General features: G+C 36.5%; 1 protein-coding gene across 1 annotated transcript; it reads right to left on the bottom strand.

Annotated features, from left to right (window-relative positions):
- Positions 1-2,544: 2,544 nt before the first annotated feature.
- On the bottom strand, positions 2,545-21,166 carry Alx1 (ALX homeobox 1). The gene is made up of 4 exons (XM_041663156.1): positions 20,941-21,166; positions 17,712-18,016; positions 14,872-15,000; positions 2,545-2,865 (listed from the first exon to the last, which is right to left on the bottom strand). The coding sequence occupies exons 1-4, from the start codon at positions 21,164-21,166 to the stop codon at positions 2,545-2,547; spliced, it is 981 nt and encodes a 326-aa protein (XP_041519090.1).
- Positions 21,167-22,317: the final 1,151 nt, after the last annotated feature.

The following is a 22,317-nucleotide window of genomic DNA, read 5'->3' as shown; positions in this document are numbered from 1 at the left end:
GGAAGGAAGGAAGGAAGGAAGGCAGGAAGGAAGGAAGGAAGGAAGACAGATAGGAAGGAAGGAAGGAAGGAAGGAAGGAAGGAAGGAAGGAAGACAGACAGGAAGGAAGGAAGGAAGGAAGGAAGGAAGGAAGGAAGGAAATCCAGAGAGGTGTTTTGCTTCTTAAATTCGTTGTCTTTAGCTTTTTCCTCACCTGTTAATTCCAAAACTAATTTTTGTATAAGGTGGCAATTAAAATATATAATAGAATTTCTGACAGAAGGAAAGTGTGTTAGCTTATTAGCGCTAGCCAATGCATGTGTGTCTTACTTCTCTCACACAATTGGCATCTTGGTTGATGTCATATGCATTAGGCATTTGTCCAGGAAGACTATGTATTCATGAAGGACAGAAACCATCATTCTACCATATACTTCATTAATCCAAACAGTACTTCAAATCCCTTATATGTGAGCCTCTGATATTATGTTTATACAGTATAGCAGAGATAAAACATCAATTGTAAAGGTTTGAATTGAAAAAAAGAGCTTCCAAAATTTCAAACTAATTGCTCAATATAATATTAAGAAAAAAATTTAAGAAGTAAAACTTATAATTGGTGTGAAACTCATACTCCATGCCTTTTGCTTTTCAAATATATGCATGCATGTATATATTATATATAGAATGTGTGTATTATGATACATAGTCAAATATATGATCTATTTATATATATATATGAAAAGCAAAATACCATATATACATGTATATGTGATGTCAGCCAAGAAGTTGCAAGATCTAAATCATAAAAGAAGAAAATGAAATGAACTTTGTTAATTTGTGAAACGTTTAGCAACAAAAAATTTTAGTTTCTACTTTTAAATTTCCAGTTCCCAAATTCAAATGAACCGCATGAATATTAAAGTCAGTCATTTTCTTCTGCAGCCTGAAAGATGGTTCACAGCTGTTTCTAGCCCTCCTTTCACAGGGCTCCTGCATTGGAGCCTAATTCTCAAGGCCAAAGTTGAACGAGTTATTCTTGGGAGCAAAACTAAAAAGGGAAAGCACAAAAGCCATAAAGAATGGAGCCATGGGGAAGTCAAGGAATGTTTGTTTAGGACATCGCTCATCTCCATCATCTGCCTGATCTAAACTTTTATTACAAAAGCTGCCTAATTACAGAAAATATTTTCCCACTAACAAAAGACACTTCGGGGATAAAAGTAACTTTTCATCAAACTTAATTTAAAAAAAAATATCATGTCTTCCTATTCTCTACCCAAATTAAGGCTTTGCAGAAGATTGTTAAAGTCCATAGGAACCACATTAAGATCCTAACAGAGTACAAAGGGTAGAGGATGCTCTGATCTGAACCATGCAAGCCATCTTCGCTTCAATTAATTGACTTTGCCTTTATGAACTTAAGAATCTTTCAAAGGGGCTGACATTTCACTCATATGAAAAAGCTTGGAATGTGACAGAGGAAAGGGAGGAGAAGTAAATCAAAGAAGTGAGCAATTTTCCAGATGCAATGTATTTTTCTTCTTCTTCCTTCTCTTTAAAAAAAAAGAAGCTAGAAATGTTGGAGAGCCTCCTGACATCTTAATTCTCTACGCAAAACACAGTAGCAGAAGTGCATAACCCACAGAGCGTCAGAACCAGACAGGCGTGCATCTGAGCATGTACATACCAAGCTCATGTTCCTTTGATTGAAAAGTTACCCCGAATTTGCTAGATGTCTGTGTATGCGATTCAATCAACATCATTTTAGAACAAAAAAAACCCATCACATTTGCTACCTATCTTTGTTTTAATCACTAAGTCACCATCTTCATGCTGGCCTCTGTACCTAGAAGTTGGATTTATAAAACCTGTCTAGTTGGCTAGACTTTAAATCACACCAGAATATTTCAGTTGTCACCTTTAGCCATATGCTTGCAAGAAACTGTGCTCAGATATTTCATGCAAATACCGATCCATTCAAAAAGATTTCCCCCACCCTGCCGAGTAGAAATTCACTAGAATATTGAAAGGTTAAAAAAAAAATCTTGAGTCTTGAAGATAAATTCTGAGCAACAGAGTATATGACCATTGTGTCTTGGAGCCATAGAAGGGGAAATGGCGTTAGTTCTCAAAGCCCCCTGGTTCAATATTGCCTTTTTCCCCCAGGGTTTTTCCTCGTTTATCAGGCATCATTTTACAAGGAATTTCTTGTTATCCACAACTAGCATAAATCAATCTATCACAGAAGGATTTGTTTAATACATTTATTCCTTTAAGAAGTTGCATGGCCATATTTCATTGACTTGTACAATAGAAAAAAAATCTTACTACTAAAACAGAGTTTGTGGAGGCTAGTGCATGGTAAACCTATTTAGTCCTTTCAGGGGTCCACTCCTAGATTTTCATGTTAAATAATAACAACTATTCATGTGAGCTGGTCTCACTGTATATCTTGACCTTTAGCCCATCCACACACAGCAGCTTATTGTGGTATCCTTTAAATATGAGAAATAAGAATGTTTTACTCTGCTATTAGAAGAAAAAATAAAAGAGTACTGTATGTTACATGGCCCATGAAATATTGGCGGTGTGCTCCTTCGCCTTCATTCTCAGAACGGCGATACTGGAGGATCTCCTTTCAAACTCTGGCTTTGTTTCAAATGCGTGTCCGTTGGTAGCCCCGGAGAGAAGAGAGTCAGTGAAAAAATTGTTGAGGGGCATGTGACCGAACTGGTTCTGGTGGTTTGAAAACCCCGTGTAACTGGAATCTGTCCGAGGCGAGTGAGAATAAGGTGTCATGCAGGAGGACGCGTCACGTGGTAACATGCATGAAGTAACCACAGAACCACCACTTGCATTTCCTGCCCACAAATTGTTCTGAATCTGGAATACATGAAACAACAAATATTACATTCACACATTCTCACTTTGGCACTCTTGCTTTCCTTAGGTTTACAAACTTGGCTTAGCTATTCACTATTTGACCCTATTATAGGAGCTCTGTAATTTCTTTCAAGTATACAAAACAATGACTGGAAAAAAATTATCGAAAAAGTCTTAAAGTTTATTTACTATAATAAGTCAACAAAGCTTCACACAGAAGCACAGAAAAACTCCAAGAAAACAAAGTTTTCGTGAAAATTTTTGTTATAGTCATGATTTAAAATGCACATGAGATATGTAGTCATGAATCATGGCTTCTTTTCATGCATTTAGGGAAGGAGCATAAAGCATGATCTTAAATTTAAAGATAATATTAATCTTTCTAAACACAGTGATAGAACTGTGTTTTTCCTGGTTCTGAAGCTGGACGCTTAGCACAACATTTTTTTGGAAACTATAGCTGACTTTTACACAGTTTTGTCTGAAATGATATTTTTCATTGTATTCATTCAGAAAGTCCTTTTCTGTTTCCTTGGTCCTTGTGTCCTATATCGACCCTTAAATAAATTGCTCTGAGATTCTGAAATATATGTACTTGAGGTATGTGTCCTACATTTTAAATATTACATGGAGAATTCAAAACTGACATGTGTAATGCAAAACACACTTATAATTCTAAAACATCAATCAAGACCAAATAATAGAAGTACAGGTTAAAAAAATTGCAAATGTTAGGATGTCCTGTGAGAAAAATAAGGTACTGTACACGTAACAGATGTCCAAATAGAGGTACGATTTGTCATCAACAATCTCAACATTCATATGACTAAATCTCTATAGAAAACAATTAAAGAAAACCATCAAGCACAAAGTTGTCAAAGTTAGTGGCATATAAAAGGGACACTGCAAAGACTTTTTAAAATGAAAATTAAATAAAAAGTATCTCATTCATAATAGGCAGCAGCAACAACAACAAAAACAAAAACCAGACCAAAGAAATTACTGGGATACACGTGGAAAGTCATGACGGGTGGAAGAGGGCCAAAGGAGGAGTAGAGACACTTATGTGGTAGAGCCAGGCAGGAGATGTAGTCTCGAGAGATGAATAAACCAAAACGAGGTGCCTTTGAAGGGTGCTGTGCTCTCTTGCTTTGTTTTATGAAACAGAGACTGGCTGTATAGTGTAGATATGCCTAGAACTTGCCAAGTAATCCAGGCAAGGCTCAAATTCCCAGTCCTCCTGAGTCAGCCACCTGAGTACTGGGATTACAGGAATACACATGACTCCAAGAGTGTTACTTCCAACAGCCTGATTATAATACATTTAAACAAAACATGGCACCAACGTGTATTGTCACCATAAATGGCTTTCTTCTATTTTTTTTTTTTTGGCCATGATAAAGAATCATGAATGATTTTGACACATATGAAGTCTTGTAATTTGCATATCCCAGGCTTCTACATATAGCCTCTGATATAGTCTTACAAAACCCGAGTTGAATAGCGTTCTATGACAACCTATATTTTTATCAATAATAGAGAAAGGGATTCATAAGTCTAGCTCAGACTGATAGACCAGTTACTCTGTGACTCAAAACTGGGTGGTGCATTTGTTTCCAAAACATAAAAAAATGTACACAAATGATTTTAACACTTTTGTAGGGTACCTCACAAAAACACTTACTGAACAGCAAAATACTTATTCCTGTGCTGTTCTAAAATGGACTCCTTATGAAATAAATTTAAATTTTTATTTTAAACATGTATGTCACTTTATGTATAAATATAAATTCATAGAGTTGACCGGTGTACCTATGTATGATGTATATAAGTATTTGCATCTTGATTAATCCTTAAATCACCATGTGCTGTGTTATTTTACTGTCTGCTTATTCTTCTATCCAATTTCACATCAGCCACAATGATTGTTGGGCTATGTATTGCAAACCAACAAGAGGACTGTTAATGTCATTACTCTGTCAAACTAGCTATTCGCAACATTCAGTCAGACATTGTAAAACATTGCACAACCCACAGTCACATGACTAAAAAAAAAAGCTTTCAGAAAGGAAGGTAAACTTGTTTGCTTATTTAAAAATGAATAGTAATGGGAAAATTTACTCTCCTCTCCTTATTAAAATGTTCCTTAATTCATAATGTCACTAAAATTTATTATATTCCGCATGCATAGAAATGTTTCCAACCAGTTACACAATGAAAGGAAGGGGGTAAAGGCAACTAAACAATCCACAAAGTTGAATAAAGAAAATATTTATTCTGAAAAGAACTAACATTAATCAACTTGTAAATCTTTTTTTAAAAAGTCTGTAATCTATTCTCTTGAAAAACTAGGGCAAATGATTTTACGTTAGCATAAACTTATCTGAATCTGATCAAGCAAATCAATGCATTATTTGTGATAGAGAAAATTTCTAACATGGAGGTATATTTTCTGAGCAGACCAAAATGACACAGCCAATTACTCACAGCAATAACTTAGTTTGGATATGCAAATATTCTGAAGAATTTGCAACTTCATCTCCTGCGCAGAGAACACTCAGGAACATTTTCTATCAGTCTTTCTTCATGCTGTCTCACTATTCCTTCCTACTCCCATCCCCAAAGAGCCTTTATTTGAAAAATACAATTTCAGGAATTTATTATGTTTCCATAGCAAAACATCAGGTGTAAATTATAAGGTAATATACCACAAGAAAATGTGATTTTTTTCCCTAAAATATTTCCTCTGGGTATTCCCATATCTGACAAGGATGGCTAGGATCTAGTGATTGACAGACAGCTAATAAATGTTAGTTAATTGCCATGTCTGTCATAAACTACAAAAACTTTTATTTTAGCACAAATACATGGGTGTTTTTACAATCTGTCCTTTTTAGAAGGTAAGTCTAAAAGAACAAAAACAAACACACAAATAAAAAACAGAGACCTGAGACTTTTAGCTAGACTATAGACCAATAAGGTCAAATCTGACCCAAAGAAATCTAAAATACTAAAATAATGTGACTATTTTTGAAAGTTATAAGTGCTTATTTATTTGTGCATATCTCCAAGTTTGTAATTCAAAGACTCTGCTCTATAATAGCAAATTGAATGATTACTGCTCATTATTATTTTACTTCTCTTGGCCTTGAAGACAAATCCTTCATAGAATATACTGTATGATTTAAATGTTCCAAGAAAGTGAAATTTAAACAGACCAAATACTGAAAGTATGATAAAAATTTATGAATTACTTGTATTAACATAGCTAATGCATGTTTATGGTTGGAAGTCTAAATCATCCTAAAAGTAGAATCATAATAATGATCATATTCAGATACTTCTATCTTGCTATCTATTTTTCCCAACTGTATTTTTTTGTCATCAAAACTTATTTCCCATCCCAGATGCATTTAGAAGGTACTTAATCATTATGTATGTGGTATCAGATCATGGAATCACTGAGCAATGAAAAGACCAACTCAGAAAAAGTGAGGACACAACTTGAGTCCCTACTTAGTAGCTCTAATTTTAATTTTAAAATACTGAAAATGGTATATCAAATACAAGGGTTTTTGAGTCAATTTCCATTTCTAATTCTTAAAAAATATACGTATTGGGTCTACAAGGCAATGAATTGAAGTTAAATTATATATTCACCAGAAAATGCTCTACTAAAATAGTTTCTTTTTAAAAAATAAAATTTCCCCTTGGAAATGAAAACAGGGATTTGGAAGTAATTGTGTTCTCTCCAACTTGAAATCACTATTATATGCAGCAGGATGATACTGACAACAGGAGGAAAAGGTGCACAGCTCTCATGTCACTGAAAACGTAAAAGCACTGTTTCCTAAGAAACTGAATGCCTAGTAACCTTCAAAGTAGCATCATATAAATGTCTTTAAAATATTACTCTAACAAATTCTCTGACTCAAATATGTAACAGTTGATTCTTTGTCTTTGATTTTTGAGTACATTCTTATCTTTTATAGAATTTGTAATAACTGGAGATGATTATTTATGGGAAATCTTTCCATTTCAAAATTATTTCAGCTGTGAAGGATTAAATAATAGAATTTACTTTCACTATTTTATTTTTATGAGGCAATTATGTGCAGATAGTACATTTTCCAAACATTTCTTATACTGTTTCTTCATCGATTTCGGTGTGTGCATGAGTTACTCTGATCCAACTGTACTTCGTTCATTCTTGATAACAATTATTTTATGAAATTCACAATTATGGTGAAAAGCTAAAATGACCATTTATTTATAAAGTTGACTTTATGCAATGTAAAAATCTATAATATGAAACAAGTATGCGCGTGCCTTCGTTTTTCCATGTTTTCATTCTTATCTACTCTACTTTGGAGTCAAATATTATCATTGAATATATTCATTCCCGCCTCAGCAAGTTTGTTAGTTTTATTTTTTTGCTGGCGTTTTATTTGTTTCATTTTGTTTTCCTTTGTTTTGTTTTTCTAAGACAGGATCCCACGATGGAGCATGGACTGTCCTGTCACTTCCTATGTAGACCCAAGTTGCCCTCCAATTCAGAGACCCATCTTCCTCTGCATCATGAGTGCTGGTATTAAAGGAATGAGCCACTTGGCGATTATACTTATTTTTGAATTGCTTTTTATTTTATTTTAATATTTTAAAATACCCACACACTAAGACAATGGGGATGTTCTATTGGGATCTCACCAAGGCCAGCTGGCCTAGGTCTGAAAAAGCATGGGATAAATCCGGACTAGCTGAACATAGCGGACAATGAGGAATACTGAGAATTCAAGAACAATTGCAGTGGGTTTTTGATCCTACTGCACGTACTGGCTTTGTGGGAGCCTAGGCAGTTTGAATGCTCACCTTAGGAGACCTGGATAGAGGTGGGCAGTCCTTGGGCTTCCCACAGGTCAGGGAACCCTGATTGCTCTTCGAGCAGATGGGGGGGGGGGGGGACTTGATCGGGGGAGGGGGAGGGAAATGGGAAGCGGTTGTGGGGACGAGGCAGAAATCCTTAATAAATAAATAAATTAAATAAAAAAATATTTTTGAGATTAAAAGAAAATACATCACTTTCTTCTTTCCTTTTTCATCTTCCAACACTTTCTATGTCCCATCCCTTGATTCCTCCCAAACTCATTGCTTTTCTTTAATTGCTGGTGTGCTTTCTCCACCCACCACCTCCCCCAAACACACATTCACACACCACTAAAGACAAATTAGAATTTTATGTTTGTAATTTTTTAAATTAACTTGAATTTTTATACAATTATTTTTAATAGCTATGATTTTCATTTTTAAAAATCTATAAAGACATGAGGAATTAAAAATAGCATTTGACCCACCAGGGCAGCATGATGAGACACCATGTCAAAATGATATACACTAATTAAATTAAGTATGACATAGGGAAAGTTATAAATCATAAGTGAAGCAATGTTCTCATAGCAGAGAGAGTAAAGTGCAGGTTTTAACCCACATATCTGTTCTAGTAGGCTGACCAAGCTTTATTTCCTATAGAACTGTTCTCTGTTCATTTTTATATTTCCTCCCGTATTTTCCTCATGTATTCTTGTAAACTACTTAATTAATTGTATTTTTTTCTTAAGATATACAAGTGGTGAAAATTATTTAAATCTAATGTAATAACTTATTCTAAGCAATAAAGAAAAGCCATAAAATCACATTAAAATATTGTTTGACATTTAAAAAATAAATGTAATTTTTCATAATTTAAATAGTGTGAATTACTTCTTTGAGTGCTATTTTTATAAATTCAAGTTTTTAATATTTTAACATAATTAAAATAATAAGTATTTAAATTAAAAATTATCTCTCGACTTCATGAAAAATTTTTAAATACTAACACTTTGAGGCAGACAATATTGATAAAATATCTAATGAAACTCATAAGTTGTTTTTAGCATATATAAATGTATATAAAATATGCTCCATGTATATTTTTGAAAGCTTATATATTTATATATTAAACTTAAACAGTAGCTTCACCCATTATAAAACTATACTTATTTGGATAACATAGAATACCTTGCATTTTTCTGACTCTAAATATTACAGTTAGTGAAAGTTCTGTACTATTAATATGGTTTGCTGTCGTAATGATAATATGGTTTCTCTGTATTTGGTTGCTGTATCCTTCCATAACTGACTATCCCATAGGTATTTCACAGATGAAAAACACTCATTATCCAATAAACCAAACACAACTTTATAATTAATGATAGTGAAATAAACATGATTTTTTTCCTAAGTCCTTAAGGAATGATTTTACTCTGTTTGAATGAAGTTAAATACTACAGTTTTAAGAGAATAGGTAGGTACTTAGAAAATAAATAGTGACAAGTAGTGGCTATAAGATTCACCACCAATTAGAGAGAGTTCATTGTGTGCAAGGGACTGTCCTAAGGACTTTGCATAAACCATTTTGTTCAACGCTCACATATGTCTTGTGAACTTTTATCCTCTTATTCTAAGTGAGGAGAAATGTTCCTAGAAGTTAATCCATTTGCCAAAAATCTGAAAGTGATTAAGCGGCAAAGTCAGGGTTTGAATGCAAACCATTAGGTTAACCCTAAGATCTCCTCACCTCCCAGGATTCAGCGCCAAAGAAAGCAAGTAAGCAAGGGCTTTTATTGTTGTTGTTATTCAGAAATCAATTGAAGCCTCAAGATAAAGGAAATACCATCATCACTCGTGGTGCCAACACCGCCTGCACTAGTCCCTGAAAAACTTCTAAGTTTACAAATAAGGACTCAAAAGGAAACCAAGGAATTACCCAAAAGCACCTAGCTACATAATAGATACTTTATAAAGTAAATGTTTCTCTGATCCAAATGAAGCCCAGCAACATGGAAATAGCAACCTTTGTAAGATTAAAGGTTGGCAGAAATTATTTAAACCAGAACAGAAAATACCTCCTTCTTCAAAATTATTATTATTATGTTAATTATAAATAAATGAGTATCTAATGATGATAGGTTCTTTCTTGCTCTAAGGCTAAAATCATTTAAGTCTCTAGTTAACTGGGTCTAGTTGCTGTGCCGAAATGTGTGTGTCACTTAATTTAAACAATACCTAGCTTGTGATTTACCTATAGATCAGAGAATTTTGACCTAATAATTTACATACCTTCCATGCCTAAACCAGCAACTAACATGGATTTTTTGATAAAATGTAAAGAATATGGGGGAGGGGTCATTATGATGAAAGGGAGTCTGGAAATCTTTCTAGTCTATTAAAGAGAGGAAGCAAGGAGAGGTTAATTGCTTAAACCCAGAGGTGCTGCTTCTCATAGAGACTGCAGAAACAATCTGCTTTGCTTAGCACTATTTTTGGTCTAATAATGGAAAATATTGAAGTAAATCAGTACTTGCATTAACATCTACTGACTAATAATTTGTTTACTGTCACAGTAATAAAGAGGTGATTAAAAAATGAACCATATTTTTAAAAGACGAAATTACAGGAAACAAGAAGACCTTCCATACCACATACTTCACTGTCTCTAAGAAGGTTCTAATAGAGAGAGGACTTAATAGGGTCAAGGAGAAAATATTTCTTGGGTGGGGATGGAATTCTTTTAGAGAAAAAGAATCCACACAAGCAGTGAGACTGTTCTTATACAATCATTCCCTGAGCACCAAATAATTTAACTTGATCATAATATTCCCAAATGGCAACTGATATTGTAGTCAAAACCAAGGTACTATATATTTATATTTCTTTCTTTCTCTCTCTCTCTCTCTCTCTCTCTCTCTCTCTCTCTCTCTCTGTTTGTATATTGTGTGTCTTTGCATATGTATATATCTACATGTGTGTGTATGTGTATATATATATGCATATATGTTTTTTTAACCTATGTTTGTGGGTCCCTGTGTGAAGGCATGTACATGTGAGGACAGGTGCCCACATCACTGGCACCGGTGAGTCCTCAGTCTTGGATGCTTGGGAATCAATCTCAGGCTCTTCCCAAGCCAGTTCTCCAGCTTTGAGCTCACAGAGATCCTATGATCTGTGCCTCCTGAATTAGAGGTGTGTGCACTATGCCTGGTTTTAATGTATGTGTAGTGGTTGGTTGATCGATTGGTTGATTGGTTGGAACAGGGTTTCTTGAAGTCCAGGTTGACCTCAAGCTCACAGCTAAAGATGGCCTTGAACTCGTGTTCATTTGGCTTTCCATATGCTACTCAGTGCTGGGATTATAGGTCTGAGCCGCTATGCTTAGTTTAAACTGTCTTCAACACATAAAACAAAAAAATGTTATCCTAATGTATGTGACTCTAGACATTATCCAGCTCATCTGGTTCATTTGCAAAAAAGATAAGCAGATATTATTTTTTAAAAAAAGAATTTATCACAATCCAAATGGATTCAACATGTTTAAAAATATTGCAATATTGTTCTACTAACTTGAAGATGAAAAAAGATTTTGCTTTGCAAGAAGAAAGTCACATAGATGACAAAAATGACTGCTTTGTTATGAGATGAATTTAGAAGACAAGATTGCAAACATAGTCCTTGGTGCCTAGCCTCAGATGATATGGCCTCACATGAGACTATGACAAGAAAGAATCGAATTGCCTGGGTTAAAGTAAACCTGGTTTGTTCATTATTACTGATATTTCTAGAGTGATATTGCTACTAAAAAGTAATAAAAACCAATTGAAATAAAAGTTTTTAAAGCATAATACAAGTGCTAGTTACTGTTTATGTCCTATGTAGACATCTTTCTGTTAAAGACAGTGATTTTTGCCTACTTTAAAAGACTACATTTTAAACCGTTTTTGTTTTTCCTGTATTTCTGCGTATGGTTTTGCTTCCCTGCCAAATTGTTAATTCTTTATTTCTGCCCTGCCTCCAACATTTTCCAGTTTTCAGCTTTTTTTGCAGTTTGTACATTCCCCTCGCCCTGTAATTAGTAACAGTACCAAATTCAATGCTTTATTACGCTAAGTTGTTGGGTTCTATTTCAGTGCCTATTTCTCCTGTTGTGTGTTTCTATTTTCAAGCTGTATGAGAGAAAACATTTCCTTTAGGCTAAAGCTTGGGAGACCTAATTTTCACAGAATTTTTTTTTTTAAAGAAACTAGAATGTCTATTCCGTTCTTTATGTTGAAGGAGAATTCTACGCTGGCTTTTGCCAGTTTTATTGTGACATATGCTTCATTCCAGAATTTCTAACCATATAGGAAAAAATAAATGGTTTACCAGTAAGATAGGATAGTATGAGAGGTTGTCACAGTGCTCATTATATAAGCATTTATTAACTTCTCTGGCAAAACAAATTTAGCACAATTCTTCTGTATTCCCATACTATAGTATGGCCAATTTATTTAAATGGCATGGAAGTTTCAAGGAGAATAAGAATAAAATTCCCATAATTTGTGGAAATTGAAAAATAAAACTATTCGGTGTACACCTGGGCATGCATTATTCTCTTCCTGCCTTAGCTATGAGGCTAGCGTATTTATTAACTGATGTTCAAAGCTGTGAGATACAATAAGTCAATGACAAAATAACGCTAGAAGAAAAGATGGTTAGTCAGTTTGTTAGACTCGCCCCAAGATTTTAATTGGTGCCAGGCCCAATTCCAAATGTTTTATGAAACAGCAAATACGAAAGATGAACCAAAAACACAGTAACAGACAGCCAGGAACACAAAATAGGAAATATAATTAGGCCTCGAAGGCAAAGCAATGAAGACAACCAGCAGTATTCAAAATGAGGGATTTCAGTCAAGAACTGTGTAGAATACAATTGTTTAAGTTCTACTTGAAAACAGTTCGACAGATGGTACCTTGGCCTTCTAAAATCTCAAAGTTAGTAGCTTCAACATGATATGAGTTATGTACTGTCCCAATTATTTATTATTTTGCTGGCTTGGGGTACATTCCCTGCCTCCCTAAAGAAAATCACAGATTCTACCAATGAAACTCATGGCTCTTTTAGGATTATGTAGCTGGTAGCTCAAAGACTTAAATGTGGTCCCCAGGAAAGACAGTGTGCTGAAAGAGTTAAGATGAGCCTTAAACCACCATACACACAAGCAAAATTAATGGTCTCAGTAAGCTTTGTTCATGCGTGTGTGCGTGTGTGCTTGTGTGTGTGTGTGTCTGTGTGTGAATAAATGCAACAATAAAAACTCAATAAGATTGTGAGAGTGAATGAGGGACTTGGGAGGAATTGGAGGGCAAGGTAGGAATGATGTAATATGAATATAGCATTCTAATAAATTGTTTAAATAATATGTTTTCAGAAAGATCTTGTGCAAATGAGCCGAAGATGACACTGGTTAAATTTGGGTTTATTACAAGTGAAAGTAAATGTATAATCCGATTTCACTGCCTCATATTTCCTATGAGAGAAATGAAGAAAATTAATATCCATTATAGATGGCTGTTATTTTGGCTAAATAAGTCCTTATTTAACCCATTTAGGATATGGCCTGGACAGTACATAAGGGTCAGGAAGTGATAAAAACTATAAGGTATGGCAGAGCTTACAATCCATAGTAGAAATGTCTTCATAATATTTTGTTAAGAAATCAACTGTCACGTGAAAAATATGAGGTTAATGAAATTTCCCAAGCTCTCTGGCCATAAGAAAGCATATGATAGCCATGGTTTAAACCAGGAAGTAGTAAGGTAACTGATTTCAGATAAGTTTGAAAGGACATAAGATATACTAATGGAGGAATGTGGCAATAATTCAAAACATTTCCATAATTCTGGCCTCTTGAATCCTGCTGGGGATAGCCTGAGCCATGGCAGTTGCTCATTGCCTGCCCTGTAGGAAACCATCCATGTATTCATGGGCCAACTCCTTGGCACAGCTAGGCTTGTTTTTCCTAACATGAGGGAACTAAACTTGGCATTCTCTGACACTCTTTTTTAATGTGCAAAGGGACACAATAAATTTAAAGAATTATATGCAAATGTGAAGTTCCTCAAATCCTTTTCAAAGGAATTTTTAAAGACAAATGAATATTATCACTAGAGGACTGAACTCACATGGGGAGGTGAGAATTTACAGTTGAACAGAATGGCTGTTCTCACATTCCAAGCTGAGATAAAGTTGTTCCTGGAGCATCAAAATGTTTATCCAGGATTCATCTCCTATTGTTTCCCTAGCAGCGTCTCACAAAGCATGTATCAATAAGTAACAAGGTATAAAACAACACAGAGTTTTCTCCAGACAATCCCCATTACCCCTCCCAAGCATCAACAAAGCAGCACAGAATACCATTATTCCATATTTAAAATATATAATATGATAGATTTGAAGATGAGAAAATACAGGCATGTATATGCAAAGGGTGAAAAAGAAGAAACGTTATTGATTAAAAAGTGAGAAAAAGAAATACAAATGTTTTTGTGAGCTGTGAATAGAGTGTTCCCATTATAAAAAACATCTTATGGATGATGACTTTTATACGCATGTCTCCAGATTGTAAAGTATTGAATGTGCTCATGAAACAATGAATAACATCAAATCTGAAAAAAATAGGTTGGTAAAAAAATAAGTTTTTTAAAAAACTTGAGAAGTAAAAGGTCACATTTGACAGCAGCATTTTGTATTTTGCACAAAATTATGGCCAGGGAGATGTTATGACAGGCAACACATTTTTTTTTTAAAATCTAATGAATGAAAATAGCCTGGATAATTAAAATGTTCAATGAAATTAAGACGTATCATTAAATAATATTTCTCTTTTTTTCCAATTTATAACAACCCCCCTCAAAAAAAATTCCCAAAGGGCACAGATCACGGAATATTTTTTAGTGAATGACTCTGAAAGAAAGAAATAAAAAAAATCAATAAATCATTTAGTAAATAAAAATGTGTTAAGCATGGAAGGAGTTTTCTGGAGGTCAAAGTTCCACTCTTCATTATTGTCCTAGATCTAGTAAACCCTAAGGTCACCCTCTGAGTGAAGTCACACCCATTCTCCTTGATGAGCCTCTTTGCCATTGACCATACCTGTGGGTAGCTGTCAGTCCTTGGCAAAACTGATATGTCGTAGGTGGCAGCAAAATGGCTTTTAGCTTGCTGGATTTGGCCATAACGTTCTCTTTTCCTCCACTTGGCCCTTCGATTTTGAAACCAAACCTAGTGGTTTTTTTTAAAAGAGTATAATTTTAGCTGAAGAACATTCGGTAAAGCAAATTTTGACATTAAAATTTTCATGCCAGAAAGGAAAGCGAAGTCAGTAGAAAACGACAGCAAAGGAATTTCTTTTCGTCAGAACAGGATTCACATTTTGCGTTGTCTTGTATTGTGATAGAAGGCATGGTATGTCCAGGAGGTAATGTAACTTAGTAGAAAAAGTAGGGTTCTAGACAAGTTATTTTTATGTATCTGTGCCTGTGTTTTTATTTGTGGAAAATAAAAAAGGAATTTGTGCATATGGTCATTCTTGCTGATATATATATATATATATATATATATATATATATATATATATATATATACCATCCTTTTTTTTCCTCCAGCCAATTCATAACCCAATTATGATTTTTGCCTATGGACAAATTTTCTTGAAAATGTGTCATAAACAGAAGACACTCCTGAGATGAAATTATACTTAAATGATCTTACAAAAGTCAAAGACTGCTATTTTGTCTAAAATGATTGGAAACAGTGATACCTTGATTACTTAGAAATAGGAGAATAAGGTGGCATATTCTGTGGAGTATCGTAGGTCTGATCCGTGAAGTGCAATCAGCTGACGCTAAACTGTGGTTTTAAAACACATAACTATACTTCTTAGACCCGATTAAAACACTTATAAATTGTAAAATCATTGAGGCAGACAGAACCATGTGTCACGAATGCCTGTAAGTTCATCTGCTTCTCCCAGGTCATTAAATGCCTTTTACGGTTTCTCAAATTATGTCTTAGAAATCCTCCTTCACACAACGGTATCCCTGAGAGGAATCCTTACTTCTCAGGTCTTGCTCTTGAATTTTTAAAATTCTAATATTGCAGTATTCTAAAAGGAGAAACAGAATATTTTATTTTAAATGAAAAACTTTGATATTTTTGAGTAAACACCATCTAGGCAGTGTTCAGGAACCACTCAGTTGTCTTTATATAAATACATGCAGACTCTAAATGGCTTAGAAATACATTGAAAATCAAGTATAAATAAATATAAATTACAAATTTGTTCACTAAATTTTACTTGAAATTTGCATACACATTTCAAATACCAAATTCTAATTTTATACCATCACAGTCTTTGCTGTCTGTTAATATTCGGTTCAAGGCCTACACATATATTGCAGATAATGGTTTGAATGGTGTTCTGAAATCACAAGTCTTTTAATAGATACCTGTTAAGTATTATTCCCAAGTTGCATTGCTAGTATCAAATAGTGCCCATCATTACTGGGCTATGAGGAAATATGGGGAGAGCACATAGTTTTCTGTGAAGCACAAAGACTGCCCTGAAAAGCAGAAGTGCTTTCTGTCTCCTCCCCTGCTCTGGGACAGTCTTTAAAATAGGCATCGATTTCCACACTCCTGTAAAATGCATAGCCTGCACTAATAAGGGTCAGGTTGGCTCGCTCTGCATGTCCTCAAACAGATATGGATCTCTCCTGAAGGGGAAACATGCAGGCAACAGCTAATCAGTCTGCATGTAAACATATTTTTCTATGGTAACAAGGATAACTAATTTAAATAACAGTCATGGGACAAAATCACATGCAAGACTGCTGTTAATACTAGACAGTTCCAACGTTCTTCATTAGTGCAAACTTTAAGATAGAATCACCCTTTGCTTCAAGAATGTTAAGCATAACCTTCTGTCTGTTGTCCCCGACTCACCCCATGTGGTCAGAAATGACAAATGGACCATACAAGTAAAACTAACTTCATTAACAAAGGAAAAAAAATCAAAATTTATTCATCTCTCTATTTCGATAATTGAAAAGAGAAGGAATTCAATAATGCGGTGAAAGTATATATAAAGAAAAAACGCCTTTTGAATTATTGCTGCCCTTCAAATTTGTACTTATTACTTAACAACTAATAAAATGTAGTTAAAAAATATCAGCTTTAGCCACAATAAAATACTGCTGAGAAGGCAGGTAACATTTTATCCAGTATAAACTTTTCTTTTAATTCTTTTTTACAAGAACTTACATGTATCCCAACTTCAGGTTTAATGATTTGACTAAATAGCTAAGAAATATAATCAAGTACATAAAAATATTTAAAGTACATTGTTAGTAATTACTCTGAAAAAAATGTACACTTACCTAGACCTTAAAAAACAAATATAATGGTATGTATTTAAAATGGTTGAAGTTAAAAAATTATAAATGAGTCATTTTACATTTCTTAAATTTTATTATATTATACATAATTATTAAGAGTTAGTATTATTATTTCATTTTTTCCATCAGAATAATTCCAACCTAAATAAAGATTTAGATTTATGGGCTAGTATTTGAATAGTCTGCCAATAATTCATATATAATTAAAAAACAAAATCATAATAGTTGAAAATAAACCAAAGATATAAATTAGATATATTTACTTATTAACTAAAGGTAACTATGAAATTTGGGTTCTGCCTTTTAAGTTTATCTTTTTTTAATCAGAGATATGGTACCATATTCTGTTCTTTTCAATGACTTCATTTTTAAGTTTCTGGAATAGCTCTAGTCCCTTAGCTTAGTGGGGGTCAAACTTTGTACAAGCAAAATGAAATTTTAATGGGCCGGTTTGCTCACACATCACTTTGGTCCAAATAAGATTTTTTATTCTTATATTAGCCCTCCCTGAAAGGACACCATCCATCCGGGACCTACCTGGACCCTGGCCTCAGTGAGCTCTGTTCTCAGTGCGAGCTGTTCTCTGACATATACATCCGGGTAATGGGTTTTTTGGAAGACCTTCTCTAGTTCCTCCAGCTGCAAACTGGTGAAGGTAGTTCTGTGTCTCCGCTTCTTGCTGCTGGATACGTTGCTGTCACATTTGTCCCCAAGTTCATCCAGTTCGCCCTTCTCGGGCATCCCTTTCACCGGAGACATCCTGAGGTTGTTGCAGCTGTCCATGGCTCGGTTCAGCTCGGTGTGAAGGGGCTGGCCTTCCACTTTGGTGATCCCATAGTTTACTGTACTCGGAAGGGAGAACAGGAATTCTCAGGAGAGTGAAAGATACTTTGATGAAGTAACTAACACGAACTAATTTCAAGCACCAGGAAATAGGTTTGCTAATAACTCACCAGTATTCTATCATCACACGGTGTGCAAGGCATAATTATTAATTCACTGTTAATCAGGCTTAAAAACAGTTATAAATATGTACACGCACTAATGATTTGCCAAAGTCCATAGAACTGTTTTATATGGCAAATGTACTGCTTATGCATATAATTTATAATCAGATTAAAATAGTCAAATGAAAATTTGCTCACCAGACTTAAAAAAATTCTAAACCCCCAGGACTTTTGAAATATGTCTAAAACATATAGCATATACTTTTATTTTGTGCATAAGACAAAATTAGACTAGTGATTTTCAAAAAAAATGACACTTCAAGTTTAAATAATACCTATCTACTAACATTAGATCTATCTCCCACCCCCCACAAAATGATGCTGAGCAGAGATTTCCATTAAATATGATTTCTATTACAATCCACACATTTGAGCTCGTGTCTGAATTTAAATTTCCTGCAGAAAACGATCTACTATTTTTTTAAAAGAAATTCTTAGCTGAAATTCTGAAAGTGTTTTTAATAGAAATGTATAAGATTTAAGTGAACCAACCCATCTTTACATTAAAAACGTCTTGCATCCCTTAAATATTTCATACTTCCCTTCTGTTTAACTCGTGTCTGCTTAGGTCAGAAGGTCTTTTTTTGTTTTGTTTTCTCTAGGAACGCTCAGAAATGAAAATTACAAAAGTAAAGTAAAATTTAAAACGGCATTTTGCATTCTGTCAAGAGTTATTTTAATTTCAATGACGTTCTTGAGATCGGAGAGTTCAGGCTTGCAATAGAACAAGAAACTAATTGTAACGCTAAAATTCACAAATACCATGAACATAGGAAGCAGGAGCGATTTGGGGTTTGTGTTGTTGTTACTGTCTTGTAAGAAAAACAAAGGCAATCCAACCAGAACACTAATTCCCAACCACTGATTGTACTTTTTTCATTTGCTTCTTTAAAAGGGGGTGGGGGTTGGGTGGGAGGGGTGGGAAGCCCCATAACAGTTTGAAGAACCTTTTCATGAGTTCTACAAATGTATTGAATTTTACTGTCTATATAATTTAAATTGCACATTGATCTTAAGCAAAGAAAGAAGCGATGTAAAATTAAATATGAAGAGGGTTATGACTGATGAACAATAAGGTTTTGTCTTAGCAGACAAGAGTTAAACCGGGAACTGCGGCAATTAGAGTTGGGGGAGGGGAAGCCGCAAGACGCTGGGGGCAGCACTGGAGAAAGACTAGCTTTTTTCTCAGATGTAGCCCGTAACTATCCGTGTTCATTTTGTCCATTATATCACTGTTAAAATTCTTCCAAACAGTGAGAGGATCGCTTAAAAGTTAATGAAGCACTCCCAATCAGTCACCGTTGCTCTCTCTCCCCTCGCCCCGACAATTTAAAAACGCTGTGAAATTTATCTAAGAGTCAGCGCAGGCCACTATAAAACCATTTGGAAAAATTCTGTCAGTTCAAATGGCTTCATGCCCGCATCTGAAAACGCCGAAAACACAGACGCGTCCGCCGAAATGCAGCCATGAAGCCAAAACTTTCTTGTATGTAAAAATTAGCTGTTCCAGTCTTTCCAGCTAATCGACTGAATCCACTTCAGTAATAGTGTTCTCTATCGTATGCATTTCTTTTTGTTACAACCGAACAAGTCAAAAGTCGCCCTCCGCACTGAATAAAATTAGTGGGCTATGAGATTCGTTTAAAATTTGCGTACAAAGTATCGAAAGATTGAGCTGCCGAAAGAGTAAATGCCTTGCCAGATATTTGAACTTCCATTAAAATAGAAGACGGAGGCTTGTTGTAAATATTTCACACTTAATTCGTTTGTTATTTTAACGCAGCCCGCTCCTTACAGCTTAGGGGTGGAGTATACACTTTGATAAGGAAAAGTCCTTTTGGAATCGTAAACCCGTTTTAGCGGTTGGGATGTGAAATGAGAGGTCTGTAGTGGGCTACAAGATAGAAAGAGATAGATGGTTTGTTTTGATAACATTTTGACTTGGGAGAGACTCTGGCATTCAAAGTTGAAGATTCTGTCCAGAAGCATTCCAAAAGGCTCTTTAGGTGGCATTTTTATGTGGAGTAAGATAAAAGTAGACAACGCAGAATCCGAATACGAATGATGTTGTCGGGAAGGCTTTGCTCAAAGCCAATGTGACTTGATGTTTAAGAAGAATTTTGTGTGTGCAGGTTGCAAACGCAATAAATAAGTAAATAAAATTCATACATATCGGGAATGCACACAAGCTAATAAAGAGCAACAGAAATATATGCACCATCTTTACAATGAAAATATCATCACGTCTTAGACACTAAAACCAGTTTTGTTTTTATTTTCTCCCCACCTAAAAGAGTTCAAAGATTTTTTTGATTTCCAGACCACTGTGACGTCCAGTGATGGATTTTGCGTCCTTGCGCCCTGGCATCCCGGCGGGGCAGGGATCCCAAGGAGGCGCGCTATCTTGACTCAAATACTATCTTTTTACCTATGCTGAGGTCCTGGCCCCGTCCAGTTTTAGATTCTCTTGGACAGCAGGATGCGGGAGGGGCGGGGGGGGGTCGCTCAAGATTTAGCCCTGGACCCGGGTGTGGTACAGGAGTACCAAAGCGTGAGAAAGTGCGGGGCCCCAGGCTGCCTTCTTTGGTCCTTCCACAGTCTGAATCCAAGCTCCCCCATTTCTTCACTACGACCCTGCAGCGCACAGCACTTTGGGGAAGGACAACTGAGGCTGGTGCTAAGGCTAGAGCCCCGGCCCGGCCACCCGGAACTAAGGATAAAGGACGAGGTTGGGGCTGGAGCTGGCCCCGGTGACTTACCGCTGCTGTCCTGACAGGGCGAGGTCCTGTCCAGGCGCACGTGATGCTCAGCTCTCGGCAGCGGCCCGAAGGCCTGCACGCATTTGCCTGCCGTTGCTTTGCCGTAAAAGGACTCATTGTCCAGGGTCTCCATAACGTGCTCCAACGCGCCTCCTGTGCCCATGTAAAAGTCACTGTTTTTACTTGGCGGACTTTTCAGGGCAAACTTCTCACTCAGAAACTCCATAATCCAGGAAGGCTGTCCGCGGCTTCTCGGGGCGCAGAGGCTGGAGGGCGCTGAGGGAGGAGGGAGCAGTGGGCGGGAGGAGGGAGGGTCAGAGAGGAGGGAAAGGGAAGCGAGCCCCGCGACGCCAGGAGCTGCCCAGCTCCCAGCCTCTTAATGCGTCCCGGCTGTAGAAGGGACACCCGAAGTTGCTTTTATATCTTGAAACTCAGCTGGGCTCCTCCGGCAACCTCCCAGCCCTAATGAATATGAAAATAGGCAGGGGGACTAACTCCACCCCAGGCCCCCCCCTTCTCCCCCACCCCACCCCCATCTTCCCTACTCACCCACCGAGGGCAGGGCGCGCCCCGGCCTAGTTCAGACAGACAGCTCCATTTCAGACAAATGCCAGGAGAGACAAGGCCCCGACACCCAGAAAACGTAATCGCCTCAACTTGAGTGGACTGGCATTGCAGAGGAGCCTGGTGAGAACGCACAGTGGTTAACCCTCCACTCCCAGCGCCCTGCCGGGCCATCCCACCCTCCACCCCCCCAACACCCGCTGTCTTCCCCGCCCCCACGCCAGCCACTCACTCCCAGAAGATTTAGAGGCATCTTAAGAACTTGAAAGGAAGTATTGCTCTAAAGAGCTTTTATTTCATCCGTAAATCGTTTACGTGGAAGATCCACATTAATCTGAGCCCAAGAAGCCGGATACAGCGGCAGCTGTTAACTGGGTTGCTGGTGGTAGAGGGGCAGAGGTTGCCTCTAACCTAAAAGGCTGGCGTCTTGGCGACAGGAGCGCTAGCCAAGGCCCTGGTCTCCAAGTTTGCTGTGGGATGCAGGGGCTTGTGGATGTGGGTGGCATCGGGTGGGAATGGGAGGTTGTAAGAGTCCTTGAAAAGACCTAATTTTGCCAATACCATTCAGTGTCCCCACCTCTTCGCTTAATCTACGCCTTAATTACTGAGAGCAAAATTCTTTCTTCAGAAAATTCATAAAGACATGTGCCTCCGAAAAGCCCGTTCTTATTGGAGGTCAGAGGAAGGCTCATCACACAAAATATTGTGACTGTGTGTGGTGGGGTGTGTGTGTGTGTGTGGGGGGGGTTAGTGGCTCCCAGGATTGCTGTTGGACGCAAGATTGCAGGCCCAGAACCTTTGGTCCAGCTGAAG

Source organism: Microtus oregoni, unplaced genomic scaffold, assembly GCF_018167655.1.
Source record: "Microtus oregoni isolate MIOR12 unplaced genomic scaffold, Mior012 000001F_ref0000356, whole genome shotgun sequence".
NCBI lineage: Eukaryota > Metazoa > Chordata > Mammalia > Rodentia > Cricetidae > Microtus > Microtus oregoni.
Note: the sequence above shows the minus strand (reverse complement) of the source record. Positions and strands in the feature narration are given on the sequence as shown.

Coding starts and splice junctions, on each gene's coding strand:
- Alx1 (XM_041663156.1), bottom strand. CDS start 21,166: ATGGAGTTTCTGAGTGAGAAGTTTGCCCTGAAAAGTCCGCCAAGTAAA. Junction 15,001..17,711: donor TCACTGAGGCCAGGGTCCAG/GTAGGTCCCGGA, acceptor AAAAACCACTAG/GTTTGGTTTCAAAATCGAAG. Junction 2,866..14,871: donor GGACTGACAGCTACCCACAG/GTATGGTCAATG, acceptor CATGTATTCCAG/ATTCAGAACAATTTGTGGGC.